This window comes from Nannobrachium achirus (genome assembly GCF_963921795.1).
Source record: "Nannobrachium achirus genome assembly, chromosome: 19".
NCBI classification, from domain to species: Eukaryota; Metazoa; Chordata; class Actinopteri; order Myctophiformes; family Myctophidae; genus Nannobrachium; species Nannobrachium achirus.
The window spans coordinates 22,875,374-22,896,997 of NC_137826.1; the positions used below are offsets into that span (position 1 = coordinate 22,875,374).

Sequence of the window (21,624 nt, forward strand, 5' to 3'; positions counted from 1 at the left end):
GTTGTCACATAGTCTATTCCTATGAGCCACTATAAATAGAACTAATAGTGTAAAAAACATCACAAGGATGCAGCTGGGACGTATCATCAGTGATGTAGCCTGGGGTCGACGGGTGTTTCGGGTCTCGCAACATCATACACCCTCGCCCAGGTGACCCAGCCGGGGTTGATCAAGTCCCGACTTACGTCCCAGTAGCTATCCACGATCAGTCCTATTAGGGAAAGACAGGGTCACTCAATGTGCAGCACCGGAACTACTCTGCCAGGATTGGGGAGCCATTCTGGCGCGTGGAAGAACTAGGCTCTATGGGTTGACTCCTGGCCGGGCTCCTCCTACGTCTTACCAGGTCCTCTCCTGCTCTCACCAGGTTCAGAACCTGTGCGTTGCACCAGACCCCAATCCAAACATTCCATTCAGCTGCTGCAGTTGAATGGCCCTCCTAAAGGCCTCACCGTGGATTTGTTGGGCTTCTTCCTCACGGAAGACACAGGCTGGGGCGCTAACCCAACCTGCTCCCGGGTGCCGTCTAAATTCCGGCCGTCAACCGAGTCTCCGGTGGTCACCAAACTATTCCTGGTTGTCACATAGTCTATTCCTATGAGCCACTATAAATAGAACTAATAGTGTAAAAAACATCACAAGGATGCAGCTGGGACGTATCATCAGTGATGTAGCCTGGGGTCGACGGGTGTTTCGGGTCTCGCAACATCATACACCCTCGCCCAGGTGACCCAGCCGGGGTTGATCAAGTCCCGACTTACGTCCCAGTAGCTATCCACGATCAGTCCTATTAGGGAAAGACAGGGTCACTCAATGTGCAGCACCGGAACTACTCTGCCAGGATTGGGGAGCCATTCTGGCGCGTGGAAGAACTAGGCTCTATGGGTTGACTCCTGGCCGGGCTCCTCCTACGTCTTACCAGGTCCTCTCCTGCTCTCACCAGGTTCAGAACCTGTGCGTTGCACCAGACCCCAATCCAAACATTCCATTCAGCTGCTGCAGTTGAATGGCCCTCCTAAAGGCCTCACCGTGGATTTGTTGGGCTTCTTCCTCACGGAAGACACAGGCTGGGGCGCTAACCCAACCTGCTCCCGGGTGCCGTCTAAATTCCGGCCGTCAACCGAGTCTCCGGTGGTCACCAAACTATTCCTGGTTGTCACATAGTCTATTCCTATGAGCCACTATAAATAGAACTAATAGTGTAAAAGACCAAATATATGACATATATTCTTAATAAGAATAACTTCTTGATGCTGTAAATTACAATAGTTTTAAGGTAATTTAGAAACGTTTGTATAGCTGCCTATTTAAATGACTGACTTCTTGCAGTAAGATACATGTAGCTATTTATGAGTATACTGTACATAAGTAATTTCGAGTTTTTGTATTGCAATGTCTGACTAACAGTTTTGTCTTTGATTTTAATAAAAGCATATAAGCTACTTTGTGAAGGCTGACAAATTATTATTATTATTATTATTATTTTATTCTACTGAATATTTGATACATTTGGCATCTATAATGAATTGCATTTTATAGCGCTTTTCTAAGTAGGTCTACTCAAAGTGTTTACAATGGTTCATTCATTCATACATTGAGAGGTGAAACAGCGAACAGTCGACGCCAGAGTCCTCATTTCCCACATTCACACACCAATGGTAGCTATCTAACACCGACCGACTAAACAAACACACGTGCACAAATTTTGCAAAAGTGCCTGAGAGGGACAGAGAGAAAGACAAATAGATGCATGCACAGGCAAGACACACTTTTCCACATTGTATAGTCTAAAGTCCGCTGTTCCTCTGGCCAGAAGAGACACTGACGTTATCTATTCACTCATCACTGACAACCACGTATATATCAAAACAACTAAGAAATGTCCTTCAGGGCCCAGTGGAGATTGAAGCTGTGTGCAGTACAACATGGGCAGGGAAATGGTTCTCATTTTGTTATCACATAGTCTACTTCCATTAGATAGCAAACTTCCCGTGGTTATTAATAGCTGATTGATTGATTGATTGATTGATTGAATGTTTGATTGGTTCGTTGATTAGAGATTTCTTTTTCTTTCTCTTTTTTTTGCACACTTTTCAATAGAGCTCCTCTGTCAGGCTTTGACCAATCTGGGAACCCATCAGCAAAAAGAAAAAAAAGAAAGAGAAAGAAAGGAGAGATTATGGCTTTGGCTAATGTGAGTTTCTCTGATGGTGTGGACTTTATGTGTGAGTTCATGAATCAAATTTCAAATTGCAGTGGAAGATGTTGTTGCAGTAACGTGGCCCTTGGTGATGGATTGGCATCAACATGATCTGTAAATGTCAATTAAAAAAGGAAAATTAAATTAGGACAGAGTTTTAAGTTCCTTTTCTTTGTCACTGTGGAGAAAATAAGGCGTCAACCTTAAAGAATGTCCAAGGCAGCTATGTTCTGTTCAAGTAAAAAATATTTTAATAATCCATATAGCAAGGAGTTTAACAGGTGACCAACGGAGGAGTCCTTCATCAGGGTCCCAAGACCACCACAGCACATGACAACACTTCCCTCTTGTGGTCAGAGAATTAAACTTCAGTTATCGTATACTGTCGTAAATGTCGAGGATTTTAAGTTGCTGCTGTGCTTTTCGACAAATATGGCTGCTGAACAATACGCTCGTGCTAATGCTAACGGTTGATGTTGATCAACAATCAACCCGGGAATAAAGATAAACCTAATGGTTTTATAATTCGATTTGATTTGTATTTTCCTTGAAAGCTTATTTATCGGTTCACTAAATAAGCAGCTTCCTTTTTGTTCTTTTTAAGCTCATCTTTCCCATGGCTGGCGTAGCAGAAACAGGTAAGGGATTGAAGGAGCTAATAACAATTCACAACAGTTATTGAATCCAATACATATCTATTTACACTGCAGTAATTATGTATCCCCACCTCTTCATTATGCTATAACAATTAGATTATATACAAACAATAATTATAATTCTGTATGTAAATAAACCACCTTTTTTGTATTAATTGAGTACAAAGGGACCGCAATGCAAGCAAACCTCGGTTGTCGTTTGGTAACGTTTATTATGTGCTTGAAAAGACAGAAGACGCATAACAAAATGCTAAAGGTATTGGGGATTAGCTGGTGACTTTCTAGCTCTGGTCCATAGCGTTAGTGGAGTTCTCGGAGAACTCCACTAACGCTATGGACCAGAGCTAGTGACTTTCCACCTGAGTCCTACTTTAGTATAGGTCTAATGTTACTTTGATTGACTGAGGGAAAGGTACAGTTAACTCATAGAAGGTCAACTAGAAGGATAAAGACCACAACTAAGCTTTTGGGCTTGTTTAAATAGGTGATACTGTTCACTGTTAGTATTAACCCAATTGTTGATAAAAGTACAAATTAACAAAAACTGCCCTTGGGTACAAGCATACTGGGACCTCTGTTGTTCCTAATATACGTGAACGACATGGCATCTGCTTGCGACTGCAACCTGTTCCTGTTCGCGGATGACTCGGCTCTCCTAGTCTCAGGCAAGGACCACTTGCAGGTTGAAAAGACACTTAACTCTGAACTGAGTAAGATCTGCACATGGCTTAACGACAACAAATTATCAATTCACCTGGGCAAAACCGAGTCCATCCTCTTTGGATCAAATCATAACCTCAAAAAGGTAGAGAACTTCACAATCAAAGTGGGTGACAAGGTCATAACACGAACAAACGAAATCTCCTACTTAGGATGTATCCTTGAAGCTAATCTTTCCAGCGAAAAGATGACTTCAAAAGTAATACAAAAAATCAACCAACGAACTCGTTTCCTACAGAGGATCGCCCCAATGGTCAACTTCAACACACTGAAGACTATAGCTGGTGCAATAATCCAGCCCCTCTTTGACTATGGAGTCCACGTATGGTATCGTGACGCCCCACAAGCCCTAAAAACTAAACTCCAAACAGCCCAAAATAAACTAATTAGGGTCCTGCTTAACCTTCCCAATCAGACTCACCTCACCGCTACTCACCAGTTAAGAGTGGGGTGGCTCAGAGTAGATGACAGAGTACAGCAACTTGCAATGGGCCTGGTGTACAAGATACACTACACCACTATGATACCCAAGTACCTGTCAAAATACTTTAAAAACGTTAAGGATGTCCATAATTACAACACCAGAGGCAGTGCCACAGATCACGTTCAACCCAGAGTCAACTCAAAGAAAGGGTCGAACTCGTTCTTCTGCTACACCACAAAAATGTGGAATGCCTTACCGAAGGCCATAAAGGAGTGTGGATCACTAGCATCCTTTAAAATTGCCCTAAAAAACCACTTACAGGCAGCAGCCGTTCACAACTGGTAAAAACCTAGCCCAACCCTACCCTCCCTGCCCCTTCCTTGTATATACTGTACATACTGATTGTTTAGACTTACTGTTACCTGCCCCTTCCTTGTATATATTGTATATACTGTACTTACTGATTGTATAGACCTACTGTTTTCTTTTTTTCTTTACATATCTACTGCATAGTACTGTGTTCTATTTGTCTGTCATTCAATGTTATATGAGATACTTTAATGGTTTCCTGTTGAAATAAGCTTAGTCTTTTCATGGATCTCCTTTTAGTAGACCTTGTACCAGTGAACTGTACCGTCATGAATCTGTACATTTTCCTATGCAAACTTCTAATAAAGCCTTCAATCAATCAATCAATCACCTACCCATCCAAGAGAAATCAGAGGTTAGATATATACTTACATTTAATGTACTGTATGGATGTTTTGTCTTTTCCTTCACAGAGGAGCAGGCGAGGACCCGCTTTCAGTCAGAGCTGGAGTTTGTCCAGTGTCTGGCCAACCCAAACTACCTGAACTGTGAGTTGACCACAACACCTTGATTTTATTATAAATACATAATTGAACATTAGCGTTTTAAAGTAAAATGATATACCGGTATATATTGACATTACATTTTTCCAGGCGCATACCGCATAGGCTCTGATGCCTGGCTGCGTGTCGCGGGTTCGGATCCCGTTCCCGGCGACCTTTGCTGTGTGTCAAACTCCATCTCTCCCCCCATTTCCTGTCAGTCTACTACTGTCTTATCAATGGCGGTATAAAAGCTTAAAAATGCATTTTCAGTTCTGGCTCAGAGAGGATTCCTGCGAGACAAGCCCCTTGTATCATTTACAATATGGATTTGTGTACATGTAAACAAACATGGGGCTAAGTCAAGTTCCTACACACATCATACACATGATGTAAAATAATCCTATCTGTCTCCATTTTCAGTTCTGGCTCAGAGAGGATTCCTGCGAGACAAGCCCTTTGTCAACTACCTGAAGTACTTAATGTATTGGAAAGAGCCTGAGTATGCCAAGTTCCTAAAGTAAGTCATGCTAAAAATCACTATCACAGTGGATGGTAATTTCAGAGGAAGTGTTGAAGGAAGTTAGCCTGACACTCAGTCTGAATTGACATTTTGTTTCACTCCATTATTCAGTCTGAAAGTGCTTCCCTTTAGAGCAGTTTCTGGGATGGGCGTTGCCAAAGAGGCAGTCTTCTGCGATTGGTTCACCACCTGACACACAACAGTAGCAACGCAGATGACGTATTGTTGTTATGTGGTTGGCTGCTAGTGGCTAGCCTGTTGCTTGCTTCTTGGCTTGCAATCCAAAGAAACAGGCAGAATAGGTTACTATGAACTAGTAATCAAACACTACATAAATGTCTGCTACTGATGTTTCATAGTGAGATCGACACGATCGCATGTTACTGCGACCGCGACGCAATGTACAGCGAATGTGCGATACGGTACGGCGGTGGCAGTCCAGGGTTACTTGGAATCTCACATGAATTCTAGGAAAACCCCACCCACGCTGCTCACAGGCCCCGAAGTAATCGAGTTGAAGCGACACTGATTCTCCGTACGGATTCCCAAACGAGGAAGACCTCTTCAATGAGAGCAATTCCAGACCTGAATCGCAGAAACAAAAATTTAAAGGGGTGTGGCTAGCGATTCAGGGTCTGGGACCAGGCTAGAAGGAAGTAATAGAAGTGGGTAAAGGTACGACTGAGTATCTCGTGAATCAGTCAGCTTTCTCAGTCATGATGCAGATACTTGTACCCTGAATGTTATCTATATAGCTCCTTTGAATACAGTATATATTTAACACCATAGAGAACATTTATTGGTTGGATTTCAGTCAGCATTTCATTGGTCATTTTATGCAACAAAAACATAAGTGTCCGATGCTGGTGAATAATGAACTGTGTTCTTGCAGATACCCCCACTGCCTGCACATGCTGGAGTTGCTACAATACGAGCATTTCCGTAAGGAGCTGGTGAATGCACAGTGCGCCAAGTTCATCGATGAGCAGCAGCTGCTGCACTGGCAGCATTACTCCAGGAAGCGCACGCGTCTTCAGCAGGCACTAGCAGAGCAACAGCAGCCTCAGCTCACACAGCCGCCACACAGCAACGCTGCCACCAAATAATGACTCTGTCTGTGTGTGTTGTGTTTTTGAGTGCCAATGCTTTGAGGTTGCGTGTGTGTGTGTGTTCATGTGCGAGAGCGAGAGAGGGAGCGTGCAAGAGAGTCAGAGAGCATGTGTGTGTGCCAGTGCTTTGGGTGATAGATGGTGGGTTTTTGAGGTTCCAGTGCATTTCAGTGTATAATAACATACTGTAAGTATGTCCTATAAGCCAACAATTTGCATGGTTACATGCCTCTGTTAAAGAATATTTATAGTTACATGCCTCTGTTAAAGAAAATTGTTAATTTTTTTTCTTAATGTTTATCCTTTTGTAACAGGCTCATTCTGACAAAATAAAATGTGCTGGGAGGAGGTTAATAACAGGAAAGAGCATTTTGCTTTATTAACTGCTTTCTGCTCTTACACATAGAGAATATTATGTCTTGTATTTTTCAATTACATATGTGTGTCGCTCTCTGTCTGTCTTTTGCTTTAGGTCTTTTTTCTTTTTCTTTTTTTCTTCCAAAATAAAATATTTGAAATTCAAATACTATTCATATACTATTTCATAAGCACTTGTTTTTTTTACCATTAACATAAAAGCAAGGTCTATGTTTGCCTTCACCCAAATAATTGCATTGCATCGTTTCTAAAGTAGGTTACAATAACAGCAGGCATTGACTCTAAGAATTGCCCACCTGCCCCTGGCAGTTACAAAAAACTTTCGGGCAGCTGAAGTTTGCTTTCAGGTTGCCCGACTAGGCAAGTGCACATTTGAGAGGGGACACAACCGTCACACAAGATATCTGTCTGAACACTTGTACACATGTAACAAGTGTGAAACTATAGACATATTCAATCATAGCTATGGAGGTATTGAGGTATGACATTTTTTATCGCACAGCCCCAGAAAGTAAAGAAATAAGTGTTAAATTGAGCGCTAATTAAAATCTTGCCTATCATTTTATAATGGACAATTTACTTTTCGGGCAAGTGGGCATGACCTTTGGGCAAGTAGAACATGACCTGCACTTGCCCGATGGACAAGTGCCTCTCTGAGACCTTTTAGTGTCAACCCCTGATAACAGGCATTCAAAGTTCAAACCATGGTTCAAAGATGTATTGAGAAAGCCACTCGCCACACGATGGCGCTAAAACAATCAATGAATCAGAAACCCGGAAGATAAACATGTTCTTCTGAGGCAAGCAAAGCAACACATCTTCCACGGTCTGGAGAAATTATGAAAATGAAAAATGACAGCACTGGGAGTTATTACTCGGTAATTTTACTTTAGTAGTACACTGACTGTACACTACAAGTAGCAGCTCCCAATTTATTCGGTTATCAATGTGTGTGTCTGATCGGTGCACATTCTCATAAATCCAAGAAATTACATCGCGAGTAGCAATCTTTCCAGTTTGCTATTTGGCCAGAAAGTCAAATGTATAACGGGTTTATGTTATCATTAGCTAACTTTAACACGAAACCAGGTCCTAACTAATGGGTCAAAACATTGTACCTCTCTTAGTCACGTGTCTGCATGAACATTCTTGAGTACCAAAGTCCAGCTGGTTGGTATTGCCAGGCTGATTGTCTATCTACTATTCTACAGTCAATGAATGGCTACACAGAGGGTCCTCCTGAGGTGGAAAGTCTGGTCTGGTGACGCGAGGTTACACAGAGGGAGGGAGGTTACCATTTTGGGTGTTACTGTTAAATGTAATTTCTCAGGACAGAATTCTCAATTATTCGGGACGTTTTTGACACCAGCACCATCCAAAACAGGTATCTTTATCTGGTCTTTTGCTATAAAATGCGAAACGTGAGGGTGTATCACATGATGTAAGCCTATTGTTGGATAATATAGTTTGTTGTTCTTTCAGTTCTCTTTTGATCCATCCATTCATCTGTCTATCTCATCTCTCTGGTTGTCTGTCTGAGTTCCTTCTGTCTGTCTGCTGTCTGTCTATTTTGATCCATGTCTTTCTTTTATCAGCATTATGATTGATTGATTGATTGATTGATTGATTGATTGATTGATTGATTGAAGAAAGAAAACCTATGGCTTGTTTCCATTGCCCTTTGACCCTTGAACATTTGTGAATCACTATGAGACAATCCAGGCTTATCAAATGTTTTTGTCTTTTATCTCAGAGCAGTGAGGATGGCCCGTCTGCGTGTGGCAGTCATAGGGGCTGGGGCGGCTGGCCTGTGTGCAGCTCGTCACATCCTGGCTCGTCCCGGAGCCTTTGAACCTCCTGTGGTCTATGAGCTCACAGAGCATGTCGGTGGCACCTGGTTCTATGAGGAACGCGTGGGCTGCTATGACAATGGCCTGCCCATTCACAGCAGCATGTACAGAGACCTCAGGTATGTTGCTGACTGGTCGACTGACCAGACACACTGTTGTGATGATGGTAGTCATGGGCCCTGGGTATAGGTGCCCAACATGCCCTGTTGGTAATGTAGGCATGGTGACATTCTCTCTGACATCACTGTGATCAGGGGAACCACTCAAACAGAATGGGATTGCCGCTCTGACATCACGCTCTGACTTCACTGTGATGTTAGGGGAACCAAACTGACAGAATCCCTTTTATGCCCATATATGGAGTTATCTGATGTCATCAATATTAAGCCCATATCTAACAGGACTTATATCATAAGGGAATGCCCATAAATGGAGGCCACATCAGCCACATACCACACTAACAGAATCCATATATGGCCAAGACAGCCCATATCTTTGTGACCATGTATGGGCATAAAAGGGTTGTATGTATGATGTCAGATGTCATAGACGTCATAGGACTTTCACATAACGAATAACTGAGTAAGGATGTTTGGGCTCTCACAGCACATCTCCATATACTGTACATCTCCATATATGGGTACCAGGGGTCTCCATATATGGGTACTAGGGGTCTCCATGGGTAACTGGTCCGATACATCACTGGCCAGATGGCCAAGACATGGCGACCTCGCCCTTTAGGCTCTGAGTCGTCTTACTAGTATGGAATTGGTGACCCACCTTAAGGAACTGTAGAGAGGAGGACACTCGTTACTGGACAAACAATAGAGCAGTGATCAGAATATAGTACTTTATTGTTTAATTAGAAACAAAATAATATCACTTTTCATCATCTCACGTCATAGGACCAATCTCCCCAAAGAAGTTATGATGTTCCCAGACTTCCCCTTTGACCCCCAGCTGCCCAGCTTCCTGCCACACCAGGAAGTCCAGCGATACCTTGAACTCTACTGTGACAGCCATCACATCCTGCCTCACATCAGGGTAAGCATCACCCCTTGGACATCTAAAGTCCCACTTCCTCATGCTGCCTTATACCTTTTCTGTACTGCACTTACATTCATGCTTATTTACCACTGAACTGTCTAATCTATCATATAGTGTATTAGCTACTGATCAAAAGGTGGTTTCAGTTAAATCAGTTAAGTGCACCACCTAGACCTCACCATCTGGAGTACAGACTCAAAGCAGAAACTTGACCATGGGCTCTAACGTTTAGGATACCGCCTGCCCAGTTTCGCGCTAAATCACCCACCTTCCCTTTCTGACTAACTCATTTTGTACTGTATGTCACCAGCTCACCACACATTGTGATTCAACACTTATTATTCAGTGACACATTTTGATAAAAATGTGTTTATTTTAGCCATGGAAATTGTACGTTTCTCTGGACGTCCAAAATTGGCCATTGAAGTTCAAAGGTATTAAGCAGTAATTGAAAACCACTGATGGAAATGTCTAAATAAAATATTGTATTTTTGTATTGTATTTGACCTGATATCTCGCTCCTCCCTTACTGACTGGTCAGTTCAACACAGTAGTGGAAGAGGTGAATCCTGTCACTGTGGAAATGGAAGCACGGAGGTCAAAACAGAGCTGGGAGGTGACGACATCCGACAAGTCAGGATCACAGAAGACCGAGATGTTTGACTCAGTTTTCGTCTGCACTGGGTAAGACGTGATAGGGAACGCAGAGAGAGAATAATATTCTCTTGTACCTTTTGCTAAGCTAAATATAAAAGAAAGGCTTATATTAGAAGCATTTGTGTCTCTGTTTTCCCATAGGGAGTGTGTTGCCCCATCCCACATTATAGGCCATTATATCTCCATCTTGTGCAGTGCATACTAACTGTAGGATGTTCTGCAGCAAGGTCGAGATTGATAATATCAAGCCTTATATGGTATAGATATAATATGCTAAACCCGGAAATGGTACTGAATTCATATACTAGTATGCTGTGTCTGTTAAAAAAGATAACGGCTGCAGCTGTTTCTGAAAAAGAAATTTACTGAGAATCACTGAGACTCCTCTAAGGTGTCCAGAAAGATGTGCTCTCCAGTGCTTGCAACCATTGAACCCTCACAATGTGAGCTTGCCGATCGGCTATTTTCAGCGAAGTCTTTCCCAACAATAAGAAGACACTAGTAAAAAAAAAAGACACTAGTATAGAGCCCAGAGGGACAAACATATGGTGGTTGACCATTAAGTGGTTAAAGTAAATGAAAATGTACTCTTCCTCTAGGCATTACTCTGACCCGCACATCCCAGCCATCCCGGGGATGGAACATTTCAAAGGTGATGATTAAAACAATCTTCTTTCCATCTATTTCTCTTGATGACAGATACTAATGCACTCTATTAGAGTAGAGTTATACACAGTCACTCCTATAGGTATCCACACCATTTCTCTGGCTAATTTTTAATGTAGTCATGGCCAATTCCCCATATATGTATTATTGGGGGAAATTAACTTGGGTATCTGTGGTGGTGGGCAACTGTTTTTAACTCTGCTCCACAGGGACGCTAGGCAACGACTCCAGTACACATAGCAATGACACAATTAACTGAAACAAACAAAAAACAACGATAATAAAAAATTACAATTGTAAATGACGCCATCGGAGCATCAACCCATGTCTCATCACTTGAAGCCGATACCCCTCTGCCAACCGACCGCCCTCTGTTTCTCTCCCTCCCATTTATAGGTAGAGTGATGCACAGTCACTCCTACAGGTATCCACAGCCTCTCTCTGGACAGTCTGTAGTGGTCTTAGGAGCTGGGGCGTCAGGATTAGATATCGCCATTGAACTTGCCAGTGTTGATGCCCAGGTAATTACTGTTCTCTCACTCATTCCCTTTACATTATTAAGAGAATTTATTTATTTTTTAATGAAAGTGTGTTTGGTCTAAATACCACCCCCAGGTAGTGTATGGTTTTCAAAAGAATAAGGCATAATACAGCTAGATAGCTCATTTCGATCGTGGTTGTTTGAGTGTAACTGGTTCCTCCTGGTTGTCCTTGAGCAAGACATTGAACCCCTAACTGCTCCTGAGGAGCGGGTTTGTGCCTTTCCTTGCCTTACATGGTTTCTCCGCTGTCCGTGTATGAATGTGTGTGTGTGTGTGGATGAATGTGTAATGCACATTGTAAAGTGCTTTGAAGAAAGGCGCTATAGAAATGCAGACCATTTGCCATTTCATAACTATGCTGAATAAGTAATGTGCCTATAAGTTGGTACGCAATGTAGTCTCGTTTCAAACAGTCTCTCTCCTCTACCTCTCTCTGCAGGTGATATTAAGCCATGGTAAGCCCACTCTGACAGTCCCTCTGCCCTCTGGTGTTCGGCAGGCCAGTCCAGTGGTGGGGGTCCAGGAGGACGGGTCCTTGTGCTTCCAGGTTCGCTTTTTATTTTATTTTTAATGCAAAGATATTTTGGGGGGATTTTTGGCCATATTTATAGTTTTCAGTAGAAACAGACAAGAACTACTTGTACTTACTGTAGGTCATACTAAATGTCAAATCCATCTTTAATCGTAGTGTAAAGTGCATTGAATTGCACCGGTATGTATTATTATAATCGTATTATAGTTCTCAAAGAATGTTATAACAATCAAAATGGCATGTTGGATTTATCTTTTATCCCTGTTCATATTTTAGGCCACTCTTTTTAAGTGCAACACAAAACATGGAAACTAAAGGGCAACACAAATAAGGCAAACATGGAAAAAGATTTCTAAAATGTTCTAACGTTGCTCTGCTATTAGGACGGGTCGCTTGCCCGGCCGCAGGTGCTGCTGCTGTGCACGGGGTACAACTTCACCTACCCCTTCCTGAAGCCAGCTGAGCTGGGCCTGGACATCCAGCAGCATCTGGTGACTCCTCTCTACCGCTTCATGATGCCGCCAGCGTTCCCCTCGCTGTTCATCGTTGGCATCTGCAAAATCATCTGCCCCTTCCCACACTTTCACTGCCAGGTGTTGTACTCTGAGTCTGAATCAGTGGTTCTCCACCTTTTCAGGCCGATCATATTTTTTTAAACTGTGGACACACCACCCTGATAAGCAATTGGAATGTTTCATTTCAACCTGTATTTAATTCTCGGGAAACTCACTGAGGCCGAGACCCTCTTTTCCAGTGGTGCCGAGATTACAAGTTGAGAAGAAGAAAAAAAACAATGAATGAACTAGAAGCAGTGCTCTTCCGAGCACAGGTCTCCACCAGGCCAGGCGGCCTGTTATAGCACCACCATGAGGCTGATTTGAAAAGTTTGAAGTGGCATTTCCTCCTCGGCCTAGTGGGAATGTGCGTGCACAATTTCACAAAAATTGCACGCTGTGTTCGTGATTAGACGGACGGACGCACAGAAGGATGGACGGAGGCGAAAACATAGTCTCTCCCTGCCTTCGGCTGGTGGAGAAAATAAAATAACGTGATTAAAAGAATCCCATCACTTGATTTATCAACATCAATTAAAATGTAGGAGTTGGAGTTCCATTTTGTTTGACTCACAGATAAATATTGTGAAATTAGCACACAGGGCGTTGTGAGCTTGTAGATCGTCCTTTTTTTAAAATGGATGTTTCTTTCTTATATTATTTGACAATTTGGCCAGTGTTAGACCAGTTTTTATAGTAATCATGTAGGAACCCCGGGAGAACCACTGACCTACTCCATCATCTCTCCTGCAGGTCCAGTTTGCTCTGGGCGTTCTGGAGGGCACCGTGCCGCTGCCGTCCAGGGCTGAGATGGAGGAGGAGGTGCAGAGCGAGAAGGAGATCAAGATGGAGCGCGGCGTCCAGCACAGACACCTGCTGAAGATGGACAAGGACCAGTGGGAGTACTGTAGGACTCTGGCTCGCAGCGGGGGCTTCCCCTCGCTGGCCCCGGTCGTACAGAGCCTGTATGAGGAGGTGTGGAGGCAGAGACAGGTTCACCCTCAGAACTACAGGAAACTCAACTACCGACTGGTCAGTGACACCATGTGGCAGCTGAGGGAACCACAGAGTCGTGAATGAGTGCAGGGGCGTCACAAGGGGTAGGAAAGTGGGACTGAGTTACTGGGGCCCAAGGTGGAGGGGCCCTAATAACTTTATCTATTGAAAGATAGCAGATATACAAGCTCACAGCGCGGCACCGAGTGCCGCACTGCGAGCTTGTAGATCTGCTATTTTTGAAAAGTTGTGAAAATGTGTGAAAATCTTTGAATATATGTATTTTTAAGCGAACATTTCTAACTCAAATTTTGCTTCTGGGGGCTCCCTGGAACGAAATATTTTGAGATCGGGGTCCGTGGCCAAAGACATATCATCTTGGGGGTCCTTGACATAGGTTTCTTGCACACATTTTCACGATTTTTCAAAAATAGCAGATCTACAAGCTCGCAGTGCGGCACTCGGTGCCGCGCTGTGAGCTTGTATATCTGCTATTTTTCAATAGTTAACATTCATGGGGGGCCCGCAGTGAATCCTTGTACCCAGGGCCCAGAATTTGGTGTGACGCCCCTGATGAGTGCTTATGTCTCTCTGCTGTTGGGCAGAAACCAGCATGTCCAAAATATTAACTTTTCAGAAAAGAAAAAAAATGTTTTTACACAATACTGCCTCATCAAAGTTGGTATGGTGACTTCCTATAACATTGTCATGTACTTGAATGTGTCCTTATATTATCATCACTTTACCCAAGTACAGCTCAAGTTGAGTTAGGAGGTTTTTGACCATTAATATGGAGATATACATTTTCATTCTTGATCCTAGACTGACACCTAGTGGTCGGTTTGTTTAACAGGCTGCACATCCATTTGACATGGCCTGGGTATGATTGTTTTTAATGAACAATTATTAGTCAATTCTCAAGTGAATTGTTGATCCTCTCACTATTTTAATGTTACAGTATGACCATATTCATTTATTTATAGTACTACCTACACCGACCCATATTTGTTTTGATCGGTTAGATAAACCTTTTGTTGTAATTCCTCACAAGTTTCGATTCGAATCTATTTTAATATTGTGTGGGTTGAAGTCCCATAACTACAGTATGTGGGTTAGTCTCATTTGTTGTACAACCAGCTTTTTGGTGTTCTGAGTTATTCCGTTTGAGTCCCAAATCTGTACTTCTCTTTAAATGCCTTTTCTTTTCTTTTCTTTTATACAAGCCCTTTGTGTATGAAATGTGCAATATAATTAAACGTGCCTATTCTGTGCCTCTTAAGGACATGATACAGGGAAAAACAAACGTTTTCCTATTGACATACAGTACTAAGCAGGTTTTGTCTGGTACGTGTTGTTCAGATTGGGGGCTTGTAATGATCCTAGTAGGGAAATTGGTCATCTGCATATGACCCATCCTAACTAATGGGGGCACAGGGCAGCCACCTAGTGGGACCCAGGGGGCAGTGGTGGAAAAAGTACTCAATGTTTTACTTAAGTAAAACTATGTGTTACAAGTAAAAGTACAACTGTATTGGTATCAAAATGTACTAAAAGTAGAAAGTACTTACTCATTATGCACAATGTCCCATTTCAAAGTTTTCAAAAATCTTTTGAAAATAGCAGATCTACGAGCATACAAAGCGTTGTATCGCTCACGCATTGTGATATGGGGCTGAAGTGGGTTATGTTTGTAAAGAAAGTATTCACACATCCACTTTATTCGGATGCAGGTGCGTTGGACATTGAAAACTGAAGATAACATGAAAAAATATATTGTGCAGTGTGCAGGATTTCAACAAATCCTGCACACTGCTCTTGCTCAGCAGTTTGACAGACGTTTCGGTCTGGACCTTCATCAAGAGTTAACTAAAGCTTTCAAATAATTGTAGTGGAGTAAAAGTATAATATTTGCCTCTGAGATAGTGGAGTATGGGTTCATTGTCTTGCTAAACAACGCCTTGATACAAGGCCAGGAGAAGACCAGGATCTCGGGGACCTTCTTCCGGTTCCCAGATGGCTACTCTGACTCCTGAGCCACTGCCATAGTGTCGTTGTGGGTAATTACAGTATATCTGTTTGACTGAGGTGCTGGTGACGTCAACACCTAACAAATTTACATGAAACAAAAAATCAGTTGTTGAACTATTTACTCCTGTACACAGTACATCCATACTCCATATTTGAAATTAGCAATAATTTCTACGTCATTATTACACTCCATTGCCAATAAAGTGCCAATAATCTCCAGAGGTCTTCATTGATGTTTATTCCATGGAGTGATGATGTGTGAAACAGCAAGAGCATGTGTGTGTTTCTTAAACTGTATGTGACAGACCGAGAATGCATGACTCAGCAAGGACTTTGTGGATGTTTTTGACTCCCTTTTAATGAATGAGCATTTTAGTTTTTCACTCAGCGGATGTGTTTTCTTCAGATGAATGGAGAAGATCATTTACCTGGCTAATAATTCCAGAGCCCATGGCTTTTATTGGTCCACAGTACTTCACAATGATAACCATAAGCAAGCTAACGCTGGGGATTGGGGACACAAATCCAGTGCGATCGACAAGTTATAATCTCATCCAAATTTTGACTCAAAGTGAGGCCCCTTGTCCAATAGGACAAGGGGCATGTGGTGGGGGCAAAGTTCCTGCCCACCTCCATGAAGACTGCAATCCTCCACGGTTCAAAGTCTTTTGAAGCAGGAATAACATCCCCCACCCCCCCTTCCAGGAAAAGTTTAACTTTCATAATTATTTTTTTAGCATTACATTTATTTATCACATTGAAACAAAAGGTACAAGACAATTTATAGTCTATATCTAACCAATTTAGTTCCATGTGTACACCCCCAGAGTTATGGGAGTCCTTGAAATTAAATGGCTCGAGAACCACTGGTCTAGAAGATAACCCTTGAAGACTTGGACTCCATCTCCCTGTCTGCTTCTACCTTCTCCGTCACCTCCTGATCCTCCTCTCCCACTCCCTCCTTCTTTAGGATCTTCAGTGGCCACCAGAGTGAGCCGCTGCGGCGGTCCCGGCGGAGGGTGCGTCCTGGCAGCCAGCAGCAGCTAGTGCCCTTGTCCCCAGTCAGGAAGTAAAGGAGAGCATTGAGCCAGGCATTGCAGGAGGCCAGTGGCCGCGTCACCTTGTAGCAGATAGAGACGGTCTTCATGGTGTTGCAGCTCCCGACTTGACCTCTGCGCATCAGCAGGAACAGCGTCCGGGTCACGTGGAAGGGCAGGAAGCAGAGGGCGAACAGTAGCGTGATGGTGACGATGGTCTTGATGGACTTCCTGCGGCGGCGTATGTAGTGGGAGTGCTGTGAGCCAGACATGGACACCGAGGTCCTTTCCCGGGCACCATCACTTGACCCCTCTCCGGCCGCCCCGTCCTCACCCCCTTCCACCGAACTGGGCGGAGAACGCAAGGTCCGAAATATCGTCCTGACCACCTGGGAGTAACACCAGGCGATGATGACAAAGGGGACAAAGAATCCCAGCAGGTGAAGGATGATCCCGTACGGGACGTAATCGGCGAACTCCTCATCTATGGCGTCGTCCCAACAGTTCAAGTATCCGTCAGAGGCGCCACCGCTGACAGCGATGTCCCCACCCTCCCCCTCGGATCCAGTCCTGTTCTCTCCTTCGCCCCCTGCGACTCCCCCTCTCCGCACATAGCCGGTCTGGGCGAACCTGAAGATGGGGCACGTGAGGACGAAGACCACCACCCACACCAGAGCGCATGTCCCTTTCACCACTCTCCTGCTCTCCAGGGTGATGGTCCTCATTGGATGGCAGATACCCAAATACCTGTGGACAGAGGATCATGTCTGAGGTCACTCTGCTTCTACTCAACCATTATGTTGCCACCATTTGATATTTGGTGGACTCTTCTACAGAGTTGTAGTAAACTGGATCCCTACTGTAGTTTTTTCCCCCAGTATATTTCAAAAGTGAAAAGCATTTAGTAAATGGTGCATTTATATGGTAAATGGTGCATTTATATAGCCAAGGAGCTTTACAATGATTGTGTATTACATTCACCCATTCACACATACTCATACACCGATGGTGGAGGAAACCATGCAAGGCATCAACCTGCTCATCAGGCGCAGTTAGTGGTTCAGTGTCTTGCTCAAGGACACTTCAACAGTAACTCTGGGGGAGCCTGGGATCGAACTGGGAACCTTCCGGTTTCCAAGCGGCCGCTCTACCTCCTGAGCCACTGCCGCAAGGGGCAATAAAGATTTAATTGATTGATTCATTCTTTCTTTCTTTCACAGGTACACTGTGTGGTCTTTTCTTTGGACCAGAAACATGCTGACATTTTGGCTCTGTATCCTCCACTGAACTTCTGGAAGGACACAACGAAAATTACAGCCTGTTTCTTCCAACGAAAAGTCTGACTTGGGACAACAGACCGCATTCACCCATTGATTTCTCCTTTAGGATGGTAACTTTTGTTACCAGCGCATTCCAAGGCACCCTACCTACCTGTGGACGGAGATGCAGGTGAGGAAGAATATGGAGCAGTAGAGGTTGAAGTAGAACAGGAAGCGGACCAGGCGGCACATGAAGTCCCCGAACACCCAGTGGTCGTGGAGCACGTAGCTGGCCACCAGGAAGGGCAGGGAGAGGCCGTACATGAGGTCGGTGGTGGCCAGGTTCACCATGTAGATCAGCGAGGTGTTCCAGCGCCGCCTGGTGCCGCCATGGCCGCGGCGGTGGCAGCCGCCACGGTGCCGGCAGGAGCGCAGGAGAACCACGGAGTTGAGCGTCAGGCTGAAGAGGAAGGTGAGCGAGTAGCAGACGGGGAGGAAGACGTACTTGTAGGATTCGTCGATGGTGCAGGCGGAGGCGGACAGGGGCGGGGCGGGGATTGTGCCAGAGGTGTTGGGGTGGAGGATCCCCGACAAGGTGGCAGCACTGCCAGGTGTGGCGTTGGAGGCTTGGTTCAAGCCCATGATATCTGGTCACTATTCGGGGCTGTTCTGAAGTGGCTTGTCATGTTCACGCTCCGCTCTCATTGCAGCCTAGGTCGGGGCAAATTCTATCGTTACTTTTAGAGTCTGGCTGTCTGTCAGTATGTCTATTCATCTATCTCTCTCTGTCAGTGGTGAAGTACTACTCCACTGCAGTCCATTCCTCAGATGTGGTGTGTCCTGTCGTGACAAGGGAAAAAACAGTCATTAGTTTGGAAACACTCTCTCCGAATGTACCCCATGCGTTTTGCTGATGAAGAGTATGTTTCGGTCTATTAGTCCCTCAATCATTAACACAGTTTTCCGGAAACCTCCCTCGACTCATGTAGGCCTACCGTGTGTAGTATGTTCCAGCACTAAGCTACTTTGACCATGGTTAAATTCAAGCCCATGTTTTGGAACAAAGTCACAGACCGTTGTGCAACATAAGAATCCCTATACCCTAATTGCAGAGAGGCATTTTGGTCATAAACTGAATCAGTTTAGTACAATGAAAGCACAAGATGTCGTCTTGGTGACAATGGTGGAGACACATCATGTAACAGTGAATAAAATTACGTGGCAAGACTCTATGTCACATACAGTACAACAGGACTGCATGACTACTTGAGAACAATTCTCTAGCTGTGTGCAGTTGAACAGTGGGGCATGGATGCAGCTGTAGTGGAACGTGTGTGTGTGTGTGTGTGTGCGTGCGTGCGTGCGTGCGTGCGTGCGCCTGCCTGCCTGCGTGCGTGAGTGCGCATGCACATCAGCACATGTGTGTGTGGGTAGGTGTGTGTGTGTATGTATGTGTGTGCTTGTGTGTGTACTGTAGTAGTAATTACAATTAAGGCATTTAGCAGACGTTCTTAATCCAGAGCGTACAGTAGTTTTACAGTAGTAAGCAAGGAAAACACAAGGTAATACATCAAATGCATATAGTGATCTATGATCATAGATAAACCAAGAATCTATCATCAGTCTCAACAGTATAATATCAAAAATCTTATCATTGAAACCATGCACAGCTTATTGGTTTACAGGACCACCGTGTGCTACACTGGTCAAGTGAAAACAACAAGGAAGTATACTGGGGGGGAAATGCACTTAATGTGCTTTTGAGAACCTACAGTTCCAATGTCCATTTTACTGCACCAATGCCAGGAAATAATATTCTGATTAGAATGAATGAATGAATGTTTAATGCATATTTGTGGAGTGATAGATATGAATGAGTAAAGTGATATGTGTTGATACACAGTGGTGGAAAGTAATTAAGTACATTTACTCAAGTACTGTACGCAAGTTACTTTACTGGAGTACTTCCAATTTTCTGTTATTTTACTTCTACTCCACTACATCTCAAAGGCAAATATTGTACTTTTACTCAACTATAATTATTTGAAATGTGTAGTTACTAGTTACTTTGTAGATTTGGATTATTATTACAAAACCCCTTCAGACCTACAGTATGTATAGGCCTATACACACTTTGGCAATTTGAAAAATGCCAATACTTTTGTACTTTTACTCAAGTCAATTTTGATATGGTATTGATACTTTTACTTAAGTAAGAAATGTGAATTATTCTTCCATCACTGATACAGCATTTCTTATACTGTATATCATATTTCGAGCACTAGCTGTCCCCTTAGGGATTCTCAGTATGTACTATAATGAGCAACAACTTGATACATCCCTCTCTGCCGTATCATCGTAAAAACAAATCACTGTGTTCGGTATACAGTCTCTCAGTACCTTGTAACTCTTGTAAGGCACTTACTTACTACAAAGTGCTTCCTTACTTAGAATTTTATGTCTGAGCCTAAATCAAATCAAAATGTTTATGCACTAAATGTTTACCCCTCCCACACACGTTTACATGTAAGATGTTAATGACAGGAGAATTTATCGGAACACGAAATCGACATGAATGTAAGGCACTAAAACGCACACCCCCTCATATAGACTCACATTCGGAGGCATAGTTTAGACTAGTAAACTAACCTGAAGATGCTCCTGTCCAGTAGAGCTCATTTACAGCCTTCCCCCAGCTGATGTTGCTAAAAATGTCTCGGCCCAGAGCTAAGGGTCTCAGGCCCAATCCGCTGACCTTCAGTGTCTCTGTAAATAATTGATCACCATTCATTCAGTAAGAACTGCAGGAATGAAACCCAATACAATAAGCTGCAGGGACTCTGATCATGTCACTGCAGTGCTGAATCCAACAGAGTGGAAGGTACATAGTTTAATTAATACATTAACAAAGCTTTCTATTGTTGGCTCACTCATGAATGCTGCTGCTTTGAGGATACTGTATCTTATTAAGTTAACCAGTTCCATTCCTCCCCTGAGACGTGTGTTCACCATTTTATACATTTTACAAGACAAATTTATGAAAATGAAAATTGTATGAAATTTAAGTTATTAGTGAAGTAGACACGTCCATGTTCTTATAGAACAGAAACACTACAATACTAACAATGTTTAATAGATTTCAGGTAAATAAAGAACATTTATAAATCTAGTTGTTGAAGTAGAGTTATTAATCAACATGCATTTTAGATTTCATAAGAATGAATTGCAGAATAGTATCAATGTTCTGTGATCTTGCCTGTGAGATCAAATTGTTTGCACAAATGACTTCAAAATTAAGTCCCTGTTAAATATAATAGTGATGATAACATAGTTCAGTACAACTCAGGGTCAGGTGCACTAATAATTCACTCACCTACTTCTGTAGTACAAGTGTCCCTTCAAAATGATCTTCTAAAGTGAAAACCTCTCCAGGGACTGCTCTGTTGTCTCAGTCACCCATTAGCTGAACCACTATTTGGAAGAAACTGCATCCGTAGCTGCTCGTCTGTGTTTCATCTCCAACACAGATCATAGGAACTATATCTGGTAAACAAATCAATCCTTCGTTGTGTTCCTCCTCCCCTCTCTCTCACTC

General features: G+C 43.3%; 3 protein-coding genes across 4 annotated transcripts; 2 read left to right on the plus strand and 1 right to left on the minus strand.

The window, feature by feature from the left end:
- The first annotated feature begins 2,608 nt into the window (after positions 1-2,608).
- med31 (mediator complex subunit 31) lies at positions 2,609-7,018 on the plus strand. The gene is made up of 4 exons (XM_080748812.1): positions 2,609-2,838; positions 4,783-4,857; positions 5,275-5,371; positions 6,267-7,018. Exons 1-4 carry the CDS (start codon positions 2,817-2,819, stop codon positions 6,478-6,480), a joined length of 408 nt encoding a protein of 135 aa, XP_080604938.1. The 5' UTR covers positions 2,609-2,816; the 3' UTR covers positions 6,481-7,018.
- A 645-nt stretch (positions 7,019-7,663) lies between these two features.
- On the plus strand, positions 7,664-13,801 carry LOC308304238 (uncharacterized protein). 2 transcript variants are annotated; one of them, XM_080748803.1, is made up of 9 exons: positions 7,664-7,739; positions 8,615-8,830; positions 9,617-9,755; positions 10,300-10,442; positions 11,015-11,067; positions 11,478-11,602; positions 12,063-12,170; positions 12,539-12,748; positions 13,463-13,801. In XM_080748803.1, the coding sequence occupies exons 1-9, from the start codon at positions 7,714-7,716 to the stop codon at positions 13,787-13,789; spliced, it is 1,347 nt and encodes a 448-aa protein (XP_080604929.1). In that variant the 5' UTR covers positions 7,664-7,713; the 3' UTR covers positions 13,790-13,801. The 2 variants fall into 2 exon arrangements, with proteins under 2 accessions (XP_080604929.1, XP_080604930.1); XM_080748804.1 differs by lacking the exon at positions 7,664-7,739 and adding an exon at positions 8,173-8,245.
- A 2,803-nt stretch (positions 13,802-16,604) lies between these two features.
- LOC308304705 (P2Y purinoceptor 6) lies at positions 16,605-18,671 on the minus strand (the record flags this gene model as incomplete). The annotated part of the gene is made up of 2 exons (XM_080749331.1): positions 16,605-17,517; positions 18,202-18,671. The coding sequence occupies 2 exons, from the start codon at positions 18,669-18,671 to the stop codon at positions 16,605-16,607; spliced, it is 1,383 nt and encodes a 460-aa protein (XP_080605457.1).
- Positions 18,672-21,624: the final 2,953 nt, after the last annotated feature.

What these genes read in the sequence shown, in the direction of transcription:
- LOC308304238 (XM_080748803.1), top strand. Translation starts at nt 7,714, where the DNA reads ATGACAGCACTGGGAGTTATTACTCG. An exon ending in GCACTGGGAGTTATTACTCG is followed by an intron (nt 7,740 to 8,614) that starts GTAATTTTACTT and finishes CTTTTATCTCAG; the next exon opens with AGCAGTGAGGATGGCCCGTC. An exon ending in GGGGATGGAACATTTCAAAG is followed by an intron (nt 11,068 to 11,477) that starts GTGATGATTAAA and finishes TCCCATTTATAG; the next exon opens with GTAGAGTGATGCACAGTCAC.
- med31 (XM_080748812.1), top strand. Translation starts at nt 2,817, where the DNA reads ATGGCTGGCGTAGCAGAAACAG. An exon ending in GGCTGGCGTAGCAGAAACAG is followed by an intron (nt 2,839 to 4,782) that starts GTAAGGGATTGA and finishes TTTCCTTCACAG; the next exon opens with AGGAGCAGGCGAGGACCCGC. An exon ending in CAACCCAAACTACCTGAACT is followed by an intron (nt 4,858 to 5,274) that starts GTGAGTTGACCA and finishes CTCCATTTTCAG; the next exon opens with TTCTGGCTCAGAGAGGATTC.